Raw genomic sequence first — 19523 nt, forward strand, 5'->3', positions numbered from 1 at the left:
CATTTTGCTGGTTTTGCAAATTTCATTTATGCTTCAGTTTTTCCGCACATTGGTTTTGAAGAAAATGAATAATATGAGTGAAATGGTTCGGTGTTTCAAAACAATATCACGGAAATAATTTGACATTGTAAGTTGTTGGTTCTTAGTGTAGTCGAAAAATAAATAACCATATAAAAGCCTATGAAAGTTAATTCAGCCTTAAACAATAGGCTTTGTAATGAAATTTCAAAGAAGATTTTAAGTATTTATTTAACTTGTTTAATGTGAATACGTTAGTATTTAAATCAAGCAGACTCAATCAAAAAGGATTATTATTAAAAGCTTAACATAAATGTTGGCCACAAAAGTGAACATCGGGTGCCTAGTACCTCAACTGGAGATTGGATTCTTACCCCAGTGGAAAGTTGTTGGCGACAGCAAACGAGAAAAGGGGTTAGAGGTGTTTCTACTAAAGCACCTCTCCTTATCCAGACAGCGGACGAATTCTCGAGATGGAATCAACGGTGGCGTCGACAGTTCTAGTAAGGTTGAACTACTTAGTGAACATCTTATAGGTTTTCTACGACTTTTTCGGAGCCCAGGGTCATAAGGAGGGGTTTATACGGCTTCCCGTCCTTGGAGTTATACTGAGGATCTGATCCGCCAGATCGGGTGTTGAGCTGTGGGGGTGACTTCCTGACCACGTAAAAAATACATTAGTTGCGAAGCACCAACAACCATCGGATACGGACCGATTCACTGTCGACAACGAACTTCGGATCTGTACGTGGCCACGTGCAGCCGAACAATTAGTTGAAGCCCTTAACTTCTGCAAGGTAGATATACCCGCCATCCAAGAAGTGGATTTGTTGTTGGAACTTGACTCAGGCAAAAAGTCTTGAGTTTCAACAGTGTGAGCGAGCGCATTACGACAATCCGCATCAAGGCTAAATTCGAAAACAGAGGAGAAAGACGAAGACCCCAAAGACATATTGTTCGAGCTCTTGCACAAGACTTAAGAGCAGTGTCTTGGCTATGACATTAAAATTATATTAGGAGATTTTAACGCCAAGCTAGGAAAAGAAGACATCTTTGGTGACACAATTGGGAGATAAAGCCTGCACGACACCTCCTCCGACAACGGATTTAGGCTGATCGGTTTCAGTTCACACATCTCAATATCCACAAGGGACATGGAAATCTCCTGATCAATCAACTGTCAACCAGATTAACCACATTGCGATCGACGCACGATACTTTTCCAGTATATAGGATATCCAACCTTTCCGTTAGACGGCTACAATGGCAAGATACTTCCATGCCCTTGCTGCCTGCATTAAGCCTTGAAAACCAGTGGCAATACTGCTTTGCAGCCATCAGAGATGCCACTTCTAAAGTGCTAGGTGTCACACGGCCACAACAGCGAAACCCCTGGTTTGACGACGAATGCCAGCAACATGCAAACAAAACAGCGCTGCACAGAAGGACCTGAGCTGCTCGCGAGCTGTACGAGCAGAAGAGGAGAGAGGAACACCGGCTTCTTAAAGACCACTTCTTCAAATTATATAACGGCGATAGAACCACTCAATCTAGGCGACGCAGATCAACAATTCTGCCTAACCGATCTAGACAAAGTGAAGATAGCTATATATAAACTGAAGTCAAACAAAGCTGCTGGAGCTGACGGCATCGCTGCCGAACTATTTAAAGCAGCAGGCGATGACTTTGTATGGAGCATGCACCAACTCATCTGCAAAATTTGGTCGGAAGAAAGCATGCCCGATGAGTGGAATCTAAGCATAGTTTGCCCGATACTTAAAAAAAGGAGACCTTCTTAATTGGACCAACTACAAAGGTATCAGTCTCCTTAACATGGTTTATAAATGCACGTCGGATAAGATTTCACCGATGCATTTGATGTCAAAAAAGGTTTAAGACAAGGCGATGTACTGTCATGCTACTTTTTCAAAATTGTTCTGGAAAGAATGGTGCGAATATCAACCTTCAACACTAGAGGCACAATGTTCCAAAGGTCTATTTAATTACTTCGATATGCAGATGATATTGACATAATTGTAAGATCAAAACGTAATGTCAGTTGAGCGTTTTTGAGCATTGAGACGGAAGCGAAGAAGATGGGTTTAGTAGTCGATGAGGGCAAGACCAAGTATATGCTGTCTTCAAAAAAGGACATTGAAAAACGACATCTTGGATAAATCGTCACCATGGGCAGTTGACGACTTTGTCTACCTAGGCACCGCTATAAACACAGACAACGACACCAGCGCTGAAATAAAACGGAGAATAATAATTATATGCTGCAAATCGCTGCTCCTTTGGACTTAGAAGGCAATTGAGTAGTAAAGTCCTCTCTCGAGCATCTCAAATCACCACCTATAAGACACTCATCATCCCGGTTCTCATTTATGGCGCTGGCTGAGGTCTAGACAATGTCAATGAAAGATGAAAGCTTTTTCGAATGCTTCGAGAGAAAAATTCTTCGGGTGATTCTTGGTTCCGTATGTATATATGGAGAATGGAGGAGAAATATAACGACGAACTTAACGGGCTGTACAGCGACACTAACCTAGTTAATAGAATTAAAGTCCAACGGCTTAGACGGTTTGGTCATTTAGAGCGAATAGTCATCAATGCTCCATCCCGGAAGGTCTTCGAATCCAATCAAGAGTCACAGCGCAGTAGAAAAATACCGCGAATCAGGTGGTGAACGCAGCTGAGTGAAGAACAACTTGGCGTGCGAAACTGGAGACAGCTAGCTAGGGACCGAGCTGGCTGGAGACGCATGTTGGTTGAGGCCCAGGATAGACCTGAGAACTCCTATGAATTATAAAATGTCTTTTCAATTTCTTTTAATTAAATTTTCTCAATTAATTACTTGTGTATTTTTCTACTTTTATTCAATCTTTTTTGTAAAAACATGTTTTCAATTTTTGTATATTCCTACAAAATGTCTCCACCTTTCCCGTTTGTTGACCGAAGCTATACAGTTGGTAATCACAAGGCACCAAACGTCCTGTTTTATGCCTTCCTTTCAACGGAGTCATGGTCTTAACCGCTGTATTCCATATCAAATTGTACAGCAAAATACTTTCCGGTTGAGTTCTGTTCGCTCAAGTGTGCTTAGTGTCCAGCCCACCGGAGTCTACCAAGATGTTTCTGTGTGACTCATTGTTATACTTCTCAAGAAGACTCTCTCGAAAAGTCTCGGATTCTTGAGTGAGTGCTGATATGAACGTAGTCTTCTCCAGCAGTAGTTTGAAATATATGGTAAGATTTGTGGATTTAAAGAGTCTTAATAAGTTATAGCAAGTTCTGTGGGATTGGAGCAGGCCAATATGTTATTATCGGCTGCTACTATTGACACACGGTAAGTGTCGTTATTGCTGCTGAGTTTCCAAGGCTTCCTGCAGACTAAGCCACTATGTACTTTGTTTTTTCCGCATTTACGATGTTGAAGATGCTGACGACGGGTCTGGATAGTAGCACGGATACCTTTACTTCGATTGAAACGTTGGTCATAGTCATAATAAATATAGTCTTATCAGTGTGTTTGGGATGCCGAAAACTCTCACGGCCTTACAAAGTTCTACCCTGGTTATGCATCTCATAGGCGTCTTTTAAGTTTATAAATAGATGATATGTTGGGATGTTAAATTCTAGCCATTTTTCTATTACCTGTTTAAGGTTAAAAATTTGATCAGTTGTTGACATACTTGGTCTTAAACCACATTGATATATGTCGATTATGGGGTTTCGAGTATGGGGCTATATGGTTATGTAGGATAGAGGATAATATTTTAAGGTTATACTTAACAACGTTATAATTCCTGCACTCAGTTACGTCTCCTTTCTAATGAATGATACATATGAAACCTTTACACCAGTCTTCTGGTACCTTTTTTATCATATTGGCTGGGATTTCATCAGCTCAAAAGGCTTTTTTGTCATTCAGCTGCAGTCCGTTGAGTATTTTATTAAAGTGCACTTTCCAACGCTCCAGAATGCCTAAATAAAGCAGTACATCCAGCGTAGTTTATACTGCGTCCTATTTTGAAAAAAATTGGTAGAACTTCCCGGGGCGTTCCTCGGGCTTTTACTATGTCTTTCCAATTCACAGACAACATTTTTTTCCTAGGATGTTTTTTTTTGGTCTGCGAAGTTTTTTCTCGATGGCTAGGGATTGTCGTGCAAATGAACATCGAAGCTCTAGCCCGTAAAGTATTCAACGTCAAGCCTGAGGAAACAAGAAGCAGAGGAAGGCCTCATCTCCGGTGGATTGATCAAGTTGAGGCCGACGCACACAAACTTGGTATTCGAAACTGCAGGCAGCAAGCTAGAGATCGAATAAGCTGGTGAAAGTTATTACTTGAGGCCCAGGAGCACAATGTGCTGTAGCGCCAACTAAAGTAAAGTAAGAAATTTTGTCTCTATTTTTTTCTGAGCCTCTTATATTCGCTTTCACGTGCTCTTACATGATTGCGGAATTGCTCGGTACATCCGGCTTACATTCATCATCAAACTAGCCGCTCCGATCTCTTCGACCCATTGTCCAAGATGGAGTTGGTAGCACTAGGGACTTTAGTAGTAAGGCTTTTTCACTTCTCTTTCACGGCCGGCAAATTTTATTCTGGACTTACTCTGTCCTCCCCTTCGAGCTTTTTGGGGTGATTCTTAGCGCGTCCATGTAGTTTCCGTAGGCTCATCAGTCTACAAATGTTATCAAATTAGCAACACTACATTCCAACCTATAACATTCTATAGTGTTGGTCTATCTTTTTGGAATCTATTCTCAATCAATTAGTTTTCTATTGAATTCTTTAATAATGTACACTACAGACATTATAGATTATCAGCCCACATCTAAGAAAAGCTAAAGTATCTATTCATCATTGCGGCGCGTCTTTACTCGCAGTCTTATAGTCACCCCATTATTAAAGACAAGGGGCCATAAGTGATTGTAATCACAGGGAAAATACCATATGACGTACACAGAGAATCCATCGTACGCAAGTTGACGAATTCGAATAAAGATTCTGAGGAGATCCTAATTAAGATAGCTCTGTGCTCAGTCACTGTCAATAGACAACGTAATTGTATACAATTGCAAGACAAAATGTTCCACAAATTATGCAAATAAGATCTTATTGTGTACGAGAAGGAAGCTCCATAACAAGTGACGCTTGGAGAATTATAAGCGTGCTGATAAATATTTAATTATTATTATTGTAGACAAAAGGTGTGCGTTCAGTGAGTGTAATTTTTCACAATAAGTCGTTATGGAAATTTTGTTTTTATCATCATGTCTTAAATTGGGCTTAGAAAGTTTAAACTTATATTCTTATGGGAAATACCCATTAGAAAATTTTATAAATTTAGTTCTATAATTTGTCCCTTAAAAAATTATTAAATTGTCACTGTGAAGTTCTTATGGTGATGTGGTTGAATTCTTGGAAGTAAATATGTGTGGTTTAGAAAAAACAAATTGAAACCTAACGTGTGATTGACCTGAGGTGTGTGGTTGTAATGCATTCAAAAAAAGAAACTCATATAGGCGAGATTGAAATGAGTTAATTTGAATTGTTAAAATTGTGGTTAGTTTATTTTTTTATGCCGAGTATTATGGGTGCAATTATACAAATATACTTTGAGGATAGGAGGAATAACCCAAATGGTAGTAATTTTTTTATTTTGTCATTTGCAGATGATTTAGAGAAAACCTGTTGCGCAACTTTTCAATTCAGAAGTGTGAAAATCCCAATTCCAAGTTCTGATAAGATTCCCAAGGTCTAAGAATTAAATAATTTGTTTTAACCTAACAAACTTTTAAGCCACAGGGTGATCTTTTTCGAATAGGGAAATGTGAATGACTATATCGAGGTTCAAGCTTATTATTGTCTTCAACTTTAAAGCTATTGATGGGTTTTGTAAATTTGTATTCTGCTAATTTTTTAAGACATTTTATGAGAAATTTTATAAAAGATAACGGTTGTCTTTTTTAAGGAGGGTGGCTTTTAATTTCTTTATACTTATTTCGGAGTTGGTGTTTTTGACAGCTGTCACTCCGTTTGGTTAGCCATTTAATAATTAATAGATCTACTCCCGACAAATGCTTGCAAATCGAGTAAATTTATTACAAAAATAATAATACGGTTCCCTAACACATCAATTTATTGAGGAAAACTTTTGGTGAGCACACTGGCGTGGTCTCCAGGATCGTGCTATTTAACATCGCCAGACAATTTTTTGTGCGGATATGTGAAGTCGCTTGTCTGCGCAGAAAATAATCGGCGTGTTATTGCTGACATGCGGCCTAAATTTCTACAAAAAATTGTCGAAAACTTGTTTAAGCCAGCTGCAGCGGTCACTTGCCCAAAATCAAAATAATTTTAAGAACATAATGGCAAACGCTTGTTCTATAACAATGCTAAATTCTTACCCATAACATTCAACTTATATCCGTTTAATTTGTATTTGAAATTCGCATGTATGGAAAAAACAACAATTATAAGCAAAACGTTTGTATTTACAACGAAAAAGAATAAACTACATATGTGCGCTAGGTTCACTAAGGGATAACAATTGATTGTAAACTTTTTTGTTGATTTAAAAGCAACTTCGGATACAATTGTTAGAGATGCATTATTTTATAAACTGATAATCTATATTCTATAACATAAGTTTCGAAAAATATTAAGGAAATTATAAATACGGACGATATAGTTTTGTTAGCAGATTTCCTATTTTCTCTTCATTTCAATTTTGAACAGATTAAATTCTGATCTCGACAGCATTGTACAATGGGCAATCAAAAACCCAATGCTGTATACTGTCGTTAAAGCATAACCCACCCCCGATGCCGATGAGTGGCACTTGCATCCAGGAAACTAATCAACTTTCAGTAATCGGTATGTACATATATTACAGATCAAATCTTATAAAATGATCACATATTCGATATTGCCAAAAATGCTGCTAGGTGCTTAGGATTTCTTTGACGGTTCAAGAAATTTTTTACAACTTCTGATCTAGCTGTAATTTACAAAGCCTTCCTTTGTCCAAAACTTGAATAGAACTCGCATATTGGGGCAGGTGCCCCTTAAACAAGTCTAAGTATTTTGGACAGGATCCAAAAAAGAGCTTTGAAAATGATAGGCGATAGAACTTTAACCGAAATAATTATGCCACTTGCAGAACACTGCTGCAATGTTTTATGCCTTTCGTTGTTCTACCGATATTTTTATAAACAGTGTTCTGTTTAATAAGCCAGTTGCATTCCCCCCATCAAACAATTCAGCCGTAATACTCGTACTTCTAAGAATACACATCAGTTTAACCTTGAGCTCAATTTCAGACGTACTGTCAAGTATTAAGATTCTTTTTTTAACCGCACATCGAGAATGTTGAATGCTTTACCCAGCTCTGTTTTTCTCTATCATTTTGATAGTCAAAACTTCAAGACCAATGTGCATCGGTTTTCCTCTTTAATCCTTCCTAAAGCTCGCACTGTGTTTAAACTTTACACATGTTAAGGGTCTCAATAACCCCTTGAGTGTCCGTGGAAACAACCATTTTGAATGAGTATTGAAAATGCTTCAAAATAGATTACCAAAACTTTTACTGATGTATGTAAGCTTTTTGGCGAAATGCTCTTTTCTACAGTGGTTAGATTGTTCTTGCTGTAGATAGTTGAATTACATAAAACTTATGAGAAATGCAACTTGATCAATGAAATAGTTCAGAAAAGTTTTTCGAGTGAGAGACCCATCTACGATTCCATCATTTACAACTTAAATTAAAGGAATTAATTTAAAGAAAATTACTCTACAAAATTTATTAGCACTATTTTCAAAGTCAAAGGAGATCTCTGTTAAATCTCAATCACATGCCACACAAGAATGATTTGGTTGATATCTGCACTTTATGTAACATGTGTGTCCAGGAGAATACCTTTCACTTCCATAGAAGTTGCTCGATTTTTATGGAACACAGGCTTCATTTTGGGAAAAACGTCTTGCGAGAGGTTTACTTAATGGAAATGACTGCAAACTACTTTTTGTATATTATGTACCTTCGTAGGTGTAAACTAGATCACACATTATAAAGCAGATCTTTTAGAGTGTTATTTGTATCAGGTAAACTAAAAGTTACCAACAACCAAACAATTCTAAATGTTGTGTTTGCATTTTCTGGATAACAATTTTAATAAATACAAAAATATAATATAATTTATAACAAATATGCAATTGTCTGTTGGGCTGATGGAAGGAAAGCGAAGTCCCAAATTTATACAAAAAGAAGCTGCATATATTGTAAAGTTTAATGTGATTGATGAATTAAACTATTTATCAATCTTATAATGAATCTTAAAAAATTACAGATTATTGTTGATATTTTATAACTGATCACAGCAGCGAACTTATAAAAAAAAACAAGTGAACAAATATTATGAATAACTTTTATGCTGTGAAGAGCTTTCTCATGAATTGAAATGTTGTGTTATTGAAGAACCTTCCTAGTCAATGAACGAAAAAAATTGCCTTCACCTCAAAAAAAAATCCAACAGTTTTGAAACTTGGCACACTTACTAAAGGATTTCATGTGGTGACCCAAAAAAAAAATCCCCGAGAATTTGACGTTAGCTCTAGCGGTAGTTAAGAGAAACACAGAGTTTGTTTCAGTTTTTCACTTTACCTCGAAAACTATTTGTAGTATCAAAAAAATTTATTCCACAAAATTAAAGCTCATTAAATTTTATAAAAAAAGCTTTCATTATTTTTCCCATCTCTTATAGTTTATAAAATAACTCTAGCGGCAGTGCAGAGAAACATGCGTTTTTAGGTTTTTCGGGTTTATCTTGTTCTTGATAACTATGTGTCGTATCAAAAAATGATCTTATACAAAATTAAAGCTAATTAGTTTTTAGTCTGTAAAATTACTCTATAGTCATGTAAGAAAAACATGTGATGATTTTTTCAAACACATTGATGACGATTGTGTACCTAAAACCCTAAAAACGTTTCTGGAAACTCTTATACTAAAGAAAACGAACATTGAAAATAGAAAAAGGAAGTGCATCGCAATAGGGCATAGCGTTATATAAGTTGTGCGTCCCAGATCATGCATGTCTCCAATAATAGGCATCCTTGCCTTATTTATATTCAGAAAGCTTGGTTCTAAGAAGTTGGTAAACCTTTTATCAAGCTTAGGGTTTTGTTCTTCATGCTATGAAGCTCAGTTGTTGTAGATGTATTGCCACACGCGACCAGATCGACCAGATTCCAGCGGGTCATTTAACCAATTTGAGTTTAATAATGTGGACTTTAATGTCGGAAAGTTAGATGAACTTAATACATTACATTCTTTCGGCGGAATAAGATTCATAGCTGCATCTACTCAAATAGGAAAAGAAACCAACACACGAAGGCAAAAGCTGAAAAAACTACCTTCTGCTAAATCAACTGGATAACTTGGTGTACTTCCTTTAAAAACATTTCAAAAACAGAGAATGCAAATGCGTTCCAAAGAAATGTTACACCAAAAACCATATGACACTTCTTGGTTGGCATCAAAGTTTATTGGCATTTACGATGTTCCAGGATGGAAAGGGTACATGCACTCAATAACAACAGGCTTGTTTAGTATAATAACTAATATCTGTTCATTAGAGGAAATCCAAAATCTCATGAAAAATGTTCTTTTAGAGTCTCCTTCATTATGTGCACTAAAACAACCCTCATTTGATCCAATAGTGAGAAACTACACACAAATCTTAACAAACTCAAATCTAATAAACCAACAGCAGCCTTATGGATTAAGTTCTTTAATATAATTGCATTGCCTAAAGATTTTATTCACGCTAAGCGGTCCGGCGATTGGAATGCCCATATTAACTGTGTGAAGAACATGATTTCCATGACGCCGGAAACTTCTCGTACGCCAAATCAATATTTGTAAGACATGATAAAACTGCATTCTTTGATGACCTTAGATGAATTTAAAAACTTTGTGCAAGAGGTTTGCTTTACTATGAGAAGAACCGATTTTGGACAGGGGTGTGATCGGACCAGACGATTGAACAAACTCTAATGGGAATGAAGAGTATGGGCTTGACGGGAGACCGTGAAATCACTGATAGCGTTCTTAGCAAATGGGTTCTAGGGCTGACTGCTACTCATGAAATTTGCTCATCACTCCAAGAATTCACTGGCATTCTTTTTTCTACTATTTGACTAGTGAGCAATATGAAGATTTTTGGGAGGCACGTAATATTAGAATACAGACATAGCAAAGCTGTCAAATTGGTTCCAAATTCATCCTTCATTTCCAGTTACAAATGAAACCATGTCAATAGCGAGTGGCATCGTTGAAGATGATAAAGTAGCTTGCTATAATGCTTATTCTCTAGGCAATGAGCCATATAGTGGGCCAACGAGTTTCAGAAGTAAGAAGGGGCATACAAATTGAATACTACATTTTTGTTGGGTACAATTACAGATACTAAAAATGCATTAAATATTTTTTAGGATACTTAATAAGTTTTTTTTTTCTTAAGAAAAAAACAGGTGTTTTCCTTAAATGCCGATAGAGTTATTTTACAAGCTAAAGCAAACAAATTACAAACAAATTAGCATCATATTTCTTTATGACGTTTGATAAGCTTTAATTTTGTAGAAGATTATTTTTTGATACGCCAAATAATTTTTAAAGATAAACCCAAAAAACCGTTCCTTTCTCTTCACTGCCGCTAGAGTTATTTTATAAACTATAAGAGATAGGAAAAAATTAATGAAAGCTTTTTTTTTTTAAATTTAATGAGCTTTAATTTTGTGGAACAAAATTTTTTGATACGACAAATAGTTTTCGAGGTAAACGTGAAAAACTGAAACAAACTCCGTGTTTCTCTTAAATGCCGCTAGAGCCCACGTCTGATTCTTGGGGACTTTTTTTGGGTCATCACCAGACATCCCTTAGTAAGTGTGACAAGTTTCAAAACTATTTGATTTTTTTTAGGTGAAAACTGGACTCTTATGCAAAAACTCTTACTATTGAGAAGTTAACATTCTCAAAAAAAATGAGTTTGACAATTCTTGAAACTTCATCAAAATCTTATTTTGAATTATATTAATATATTGGGTGGGGCAACAGTCCATAGAAAACCAGAGTTTACAACTCTCAATCGTTCCTGTGTACAAGTTATGTAGGGATGGAGGGAACCTGCATTTTGTATGCCAATCCGAATTATTGTTAGAAGATATACACCCAAAACCTCTGGCATGACAGTCCAACGCACTATCCATCACGCCACGGGTGCTACATATTCTCAAGTTCTGCTAATCTATAAAATCTAAACTTCTTCATACATTAAAAGCCATTAGCCACCACTTCAATACTATCATAATGACTAGATTTTTTTACTGCGAATTGGAAACTAGCTAAAATCATTCCTATTTAAAAAAAAAAACAGCCTTTATCTATTCCACTATTCATAACGAAAGTTCTGGAAGAAATTGTGAATGCGCAGATAAGAAGGTACTTGAATCAGAATAATCAGATATCATAGCTGTATTACAACTTTTATAAATGTTATCGAAGAACTAGGGAAAAATGTGAATACGAAGAATGTTACTTTCTCCATGCTTTTAAACTTTTCGAAGAAAATCGACACCGTTGACCACCATATCTTATGTAATAAGCTGATGTAGAAATTTGTGTTTGCATTATCTTCAACTAATCAAAGGTCATCATTCTTTCCCTTTGACATAGGTGTCCCTCATGGATCAATTTTGAGACCTCTTCTATTTACAATTTATATAAATGAGCTTCCGTCTCCAAGTTTCAAATCACCCTTTCATATGTATGCTGACTTAAATTTATTTATTTATTATGTGGCGTAACAGTCCGTTGTGAACCAGGGCCTAGTGACTTAGATCTATCAACCATTCCTGTGTGCGAGTACTGTTGTCAGGAATGGAGGGGACTTTACGACTCACGTAAAGCTTCTATATAAATTGTTCTGTTAATTTTATAGAAAATGGTACTAGTGAGATAAACAATGAGGATCTAGACTATGTCTGAATTCAACTTAGACCAAGTGCCTATTAATTTCGAAAAATTGATTAGAAACGGCTCACTTCTCCTATTTGGAGCTGAACAAATTCTTGAACCTGGCTCTGTTGATTCAGCAAAGAACTTGGGATAACATTAAATAGAACACTCAGGAGAACACATCACACAAATATTACTATCGGAAGATTATAAGGAGGCTTAAGAATTTTATTGACCACTCAAAAAATCAAACCCATTAAAAGGAAGAATGTCATTAGCCAAATCAATTGTAAATTTTTCAGTAATTGTGATTCCAATGACAAAAGGAAGCTTAATGTTGCCTACAATAGTAAATAACGTTTTATCTCACTGCTAAAGAAATTATTACTAATAAATAAATAAGTAACCTTAACTCTTTGACTATAAACAAATAGATCAATCTACTATAATCTTTTTTCCAATATTTAATCAATTGATCTTGAAGTTTTGATTTGCAAGAAAATCTAAATTTGGTAATAAAACACACAAACACAAAAAGCTTATAGCTATGCTAAAAATTCCTCATGGCAAAACGAATTGACTCAATCCCAGTTAAGGTATCTAATCACTTAAGCCTCAATTCAATTCAGGGGAGAATTTTCTCAAAACATATAGTTGACATATCTGAAGATGAGTTAACAACAGAACTAAACAGATTCAAAGTTATCTCTGTCAAAAAAATTACGAGAAAGGAGAATGGTGTTGAAGTGCCAACAGGTGCCGCAATACTAACTTTCGACTTGATTCGCAGACCAAACGAAGTAAAGATAGGATGGGTAAATTGTAAAGTCCAAGAATACATACAAAATCCTATGCGCTGTGCGACATGTCAAAAACTTGGTCACACAAAGAATCGATGTACCAATGCTTCTCTTTGTAAAGAATGCTGTCTCCCTCCACCTCATGATGAATGCACACGTATTTATTGTATTAATTGTAAGGAAGAGAGCCACACACCATACGACCCTGCCTGCCCTGCCTTCCTTCGCTACAAATCGATAAACAAAATCAAAGCCGATCGTCGTTGTTCTCTTCGCGATGCTTGGGCAATATACAATGATAATCCCACTCTTCACCAGCTTCTAGCTCCGAACAAGCGCAAAGAGGGTAAGCCAACAATAGCAGAGACAATTAAAGCTCGTTTGGAAATTTCTAGATTGCGAGACCAACAAAACCGCTCAGAGAAAAATTGTTTAATAGTAGCCTCCACCACAACCACACCAACAGCATCCACCACATCACCAGCAGCTCTCACCTGCACATCATCAACCAACACCCACTCTATACCAGCAGCCACCGGAGACATACCAAAGTCAATTCAAAATAGTCTCTCACTACCCACAACAACAATTATTCAAGAAAATAGTAATCACTTGACTAAGAAATCACTCATTGCCAACCAACAGCACAACCATGAAATTTTCCCAGCTAACCAACTAACTCAACCATCTTCCAACAACGCATCAAACTCCGAATTTAACAAAAACAACATAAATAATGAAAAAATTACCGAAGATCTCTCTGATGAATCTTTAACAGATGATATTGAGATGGATATTAGTACTGAGAACTCATCTCAGTCTTCTACCTCCTATCTCAAAAACTCTTCAAATCTCACAAACAAATCAAATAACGCACAACTTAATGAATATACCACTAACACAATACTACTAAACAAAAAAACCCAACCACAATAATGGCTCCGTTGGCAATGGATTTTCTAATCCTCCAATGGAACATACAAGGCTTTTGCAACAATAAACATGCACTAGAACGTTTAATAGCTAAACATAAACCAGATATAATTACCTTGCAAGAAACACATATTATTGAAAAAAACAAAAAATTCTTTAACATCAAAAACTATAAGTCATTTCACTTTAACAAACAATTTGAATACTCAAAAGCAGGTGTAGGCATTCTTGTTAAAAATCATATACCAATAAGTTCCCATACCACCTCTGATACAAATTTACTACACCAAACGATTGAGATACCTGGCAGAAAACCTATTAAGATTACAAATGTGTATAGGGAACATGAAGTTCATATTAATTCCGACTTGTTAAATAGCATACCTACCGTAAACGATAATTGCCATCATATTATAATGGGTGATATGAATGCTCACAGTACACTATGGGGATCCAACGCTACAAACAGGACAGGTGAATTATTTGAAAACTTTGCCAATGATCGCGGACTCATCGTCTTAAATGATGGGTCACCAACATTCTTCAGCACCCGAAACACTTTTTCTGCAATCGACGTGACTTTTGCTACCCAAGACCTGGCACCTCTCCTTCACTGGGAGGTACTCCCAAACGCCGAAAGTAGGGACCATATACCAATCATTGTACGTACGCCCGAACAAAGTTTGAGTCCTAAGTTTATCCCTCGATTCAAGGAAGAACTTGCAAACTGGGAAGTTTTTAAGTCCACAACAAAAGATCTTAGTTCACAATTACCAAGGACCAAAAACACTAACCAGGAAGCAGCGAAAATCAAAAAAATTATAAGAACAGCTGCAGCAAAAGCAATACCTACAACGAAAAAAGTACCTTCAAGGACAAATCCCATATGGTTTACAAGGGAAATAGCAATTTTGGTAAGAGGAAAAAACACAGCTTGGAAAAAAGCCCGCAGATACCCTAACACAGAAAACTGTGTAGCATATAGAAACATTTGTGCCAAACTTAAACGAGAGTCAATTATTTCTAAACGAGCTTCATGGGATAACTTCATCAACACAATGAACCCGTCACTTGATATGAGAACCTTATGGAGTAGGATTAAATCTGTTCGCTCACCAATCTCAGATAGACAATTTCCTTACATGCTTTTAGAAGGACAAATGCAAAACGACCCAGAAACAATTGCAAATATATTCGCAAAGAAGTGGCAAGCATACAGTTCAGATAGTTCCTATCGACCCAGCATTATTGAAAATAAAAAAAACTTCAGTATACAAGATCTTGTACCGCCCACAAACCATAGATCTTATCAATTTCTAACAGAACGTGTTACGCGTACTGAACTAGAAATGACTCTTAAGATAGCCAAAGGAAATAGCCCAGGCGAGGACAAAATCACTTACAATATGGTAAAACTATGCGACGACAGCCTCAAAGACAGAATTTGCTCTCTATATGATGACATTATATCGACTGGGACTTTTCCACACGACTGGAAAAGAGCAAAACTTAAGCCGATTCCGAAAACATCGCGAAATCATCATGATTTCAATGAATATCGCCCAATTTCCCTCCTTCCTATTCTCTCAAAAATTTTTGAAAAAATTATTGCTAGACGAATTGGTTGGTTAATGGAAGAGAAGGCTAACCCAGGACAGCATGGTTTCAGACCTAAAAGAGGAGTTTCAACTCTCCTTCATATTCTAGAGCACACACTTGCTGGAAATTTATCGAAAACTAAACATAGCGTTATCATGTCATCCGATTTAGAAAAAGCATTTGATAGAGTTATGATGGTGCCAATTATTAAACAGCTTCATCAATGGGGCGTTCCTAAAGAAATACTTGCAGTGATCATGTCATTTATTAGTGGTAGAACTTTTCGAGTTAATGTTGACGGCTATAACTCCTTAACCATGAAAATGGATAATGGAACACCACAAGGATCTCCGCTCTCAGTTGTCCTATATAACGCATATATTGACTCGCTCATCGTGAAACTCTCCCTGCCGCTTCAGAATCTCGACTTTATCGGAGTATATGCTGACAATATTTACGTTGTTGCTTCTGGAGAACCTACCCAGGTAAAAGATACTCTGGAAAAAGCTGATTTAACAATGTTTAATTGGGCTAAAGAAGTTGGTGCGATTATTCCTCCATCTAAAATTGAAGCTTTGCATCTATGCCGAAAAAGGAAATGCACCCCCACCTCACTTGTTTTACGGGAAACAACCATTCCTCTTAAGAGAGAAATAAAGATACTAGGAGTAACTTTTTCTGGAAATCTAAAATGGGACACACATGCAAAGAATCTAATTAACCAGCTTAAACGACGGAACAATGCTTTAAAAATGATCTGTTCAAAGCGAAAAGGTCCACATCTAGAAACTGCACTGCAAATTGCGAAAACTCTAGTCTCTGGTACCCTCCAACACGGTGTAACTATTTTTATGTGGACCACGTTAAGAAATATTAGCAATATTGACTCAGCCATCAACGATTGTTTTCGAACAGCCTCTGGAGCTTTAAGAGCCACTAAAATAGAAGCCCTAAGATTAGAAGCAGGTTATGAATCTTTTGAACACTTTGGAAAAAAAAGGGCAATTAACCTAGTCAGCAAAATACTTACAGATCCAGTCCATCCCCTCTTCAAGGCTGCTGAAGATGTGATTAACGCAACAAAACCGATAAAGAAATATTCCAAATCTGCCCTTATAAAAATGACATCTATAGTTCCCAATCTTAGCTCTTTTTCATTCAATAATACGCAGACATTAGGAGGTAATCTACCACCTTGGAAAAGACATATACTTCCCATTAACACTAATCTTGCTAAGTACAAAAAGGAAAATACTGCTGACGAAATATTTAGAATGCTTCACCAAGAAATGATATCTGCCTATAACGCTGATAGAATCTTCTACACAGACGGTTCGTACAGAGAAGACAATTGGTGTTCATACGCAGTCATTCAGTCACAACCAAATTCTGAAACATCTATAATTCACCAAGCTCTTTTACCAGAATCTGCGAACAGCTACATTGCAGAGTTAATAGCAATTTATAAAGGCATATGTGTTGCCCAAAAATACTCTAACCGGTCCCTCATTGTAACCGATAATCTTGGTATCCTCATGGGTCTTAAAAATGCGACAAATAAATGCCCTTCTCTGGAGCTTATAAGAAGATGTTTATTCGCCAATAAAAATATTATTCTTACATGGATACCTGGACATTCCGGAATCAAAGGAAATGAGGCAGCAGACCTTGCAGCAAGAACTGCTACAAACTATCCACTCATTGTAGAGTATCCCAAAATGTATAAGCTCCTACGCAGATCTTTGATTCAGGATCATAAGAAAGAGCTCATCGAAAACTGGCAAAACTCTGAAGCTTTTCTAAAAAAACATCAACCTACTTACTCGCGTTTACCATATAATCGGTCTCTAAACAGAGAAGATAGCATAAAACTATTCCGAATAAGAGTTGGAAAAGCTATTTTTAACACTCAACATTACTATAATGCTGGAGATCCTGAGCAATGTTCGAATTGTGGAACGATACTCTCTGTTTGGCATATCCTTGTCGAATGTCCTATATCCCGCCAAATTGAAGTATCATCAGACAACATAACCGAAAAACTTGCCGAAATCTTGAATCCATCAGATGAACGATCCATTCAGTACATAAAAGATGCCACATCCGCTCACCAAAAATTTAATGAAATATAATTTTTTTTTTTTTTTTTTCACTTCTCAATTAAACATAATTAGACTTTGCTAAATTATTTTTGTTTTTTACAATTTTGTTTTACTTAACTTAAAGTAACCTGAAATAAAGAATTTGATAATTATAATTTGAATTAAATGTAAACATGTAAATAGTTAAGAGACGGCATCATATGGTCTGGATACCCTGATGCCTTTCTAAAAATAATTTATAAATTAAGTTTGTAAATTATTTCAATAAATAAATAAATAAATAAATAAAAAAACACATGTAACACTTATTTCTTCTTTTTCATTCAAAATTTAATAAAACTAATGAGCAAATGTTAATTTATTCATTTTAAGTGATTATGCTAATTAAGTTTTTGTGTATGGCGAATTTCGAAATGAAATGATAACCGCAGAGAGGGTCTCAAATGACGTCAATGCAAATTGGGTTAGGGTATTGCGGATAAATTATTGTATGAGTCTTTTAGCCTTTGGGCGGTGGTGTTTTTGTTTTGTTTTGTTGTTTTCTTCTTAAAGCCATTTCAGATCGATGAGTTTAATAATGGTCATCACGAGGGAGAAAATAAAAATAAAGAAAAAGTACTTTTAACGCCTTTTTTTCAAGAGAAATATAAGAAATCAACGATCAAAAACACGCAGAATGATCAAACGGAAGTTTCGTAAGGCATTTATGGTAGCTTGGATAATGCAAAATGGTAAAACTGGCTTAGACGGGTTATTATGTGGAAAGCCATTAAGAGGAAGTGGGAGATATTTGCCCTTTTTTTCTTCTTACGGTATTTTTAAATTTCCTCTTATTGTTATTTTGCATCAAAAGAGAATACAAGTGTTTATTTTCTGTTAATTCGTTCGATCATTCGAATGAATATTTATCGGAGTGACGTAGAATTTTGAGTAGCATGTATTTTGGTTTAAAGAAACCCGTTAGTCAATTAAATGAGGAACTCATAATTTTGTTTTTATCCGGAAATTAGGTGAAATTTATTTTTAATTTAAGTTTTGGTTTGGTAAAAATACATTTTAATGTTTAATTTTGGAAATGGAAAGAAACGGACACAAATAACTGTAGTTTGTTGTTAAGTTTATCGTCTGTCACTGCTTGTGACGTATTAAATTTAAAACAAAACCAAATATGCCATTTTGTGATCACATAATTAATTGAGTGAAGTCATTTTGGATTGGATTTTTTTTTCTGAAAATCAGATTAAGTTAATTTTTTAACTTTAAAACTAAGTGTATTGAGTGCCGTATGACAGTTGACTTTGACGTATATGAATAAAACAGTGACGTCAAATCTACACAGAGAAATAGAAGAAGTCTTTTGGTTGGTTTACATTTCTGTAACAAAAAAGGACTGAAATGCAGAAAGTAATAATTACTGCAATATGCAGACAAGTAAAGGGAGACACATATACATACAGGGGTGGACACGAATTTAGCACATTGAAAAGAGTACATATATTTTTCTACTTTCAATTCTTTATTACTTGCAAGTAACGGTTCTTTTTTATGTTGTTACTATGACTACCTTATATGGTAATAAAAATGTGTAAATGATTGAAATACAGTTTTGCGTTAATGAAGATTGTTTGTGATTTGCGTTGTTTTTAGCTGGACATATATTTAGCCCGTTTTGCAATCAAAGAGTGTATTTTTAATGTTTGTGTTTTTTTAAAAAGAAAATAATATTCTTTTAATGATCTATTAAAAAAATAAAACAAAAATTAATTAGTCATGGCAAAATGAAAATGGTGCTCAGAGGAAAAAAGAAGTCTTATCTTGAAAATGAAGTCAAAAGGGCGGACAGTAACAGACATTTTTAAGTTGTTAGAAGCCCCCAGGAAGCTAGTTTATAATTATCTTTTTCATTTTAAATAGTTTGGAGTGTTTGAAAACGTTTAACAAAACCCCTGGCCTAGAAAGATAACTTTTTTTTTTTTTTTATAATAAGCGCACACTCAAGGGGATATATTACCCTTATTATGTAGACACAGTGTGAGCACTAGGA

The 19523-nt window shown here is 35.8% G+C and overlaps 2 protein-coding genes across 2 annotated transcripts in view; both read left to right on the top strand.

Annotated features, from left to right (window-relative positions):
• Positions 1 to 19523, top strand: part of LOC129942208 (ras suppressor protein 1) — a 190967-nt gene that overhangs the window by 80862 nt on the left and 90582 nt on the right. The gene's annotated exons all lie outside the window — the stretch shown is intronic.
• LOC129947570 (uncharacterized) lies at positions 12609 to 13781 on the top strand. The gene has a single exon (XM_056058191.1). The coding sequence runs from the start codon at positions 12609 to 12611 to the stop codon at positions 13779 to 13781; it is 1173 nt and encodes a 390-aa protein (XP_055914166.1).

This window comes from Eupeodes corollae, chromosome 1 (genome assembly GCF_945859685.1).
Source record: "Eupeodes corollae chromosome 1, idEupCoro1.1, whole genome shotgun sequence".
Classification (NCBI taxonomy): domain Eukaryota; kingdom Metazoa; phylum Arthropoda; class Insecta; order Diptera; family Syrphidae; genus Eupeodes; species Eupeodes corollae.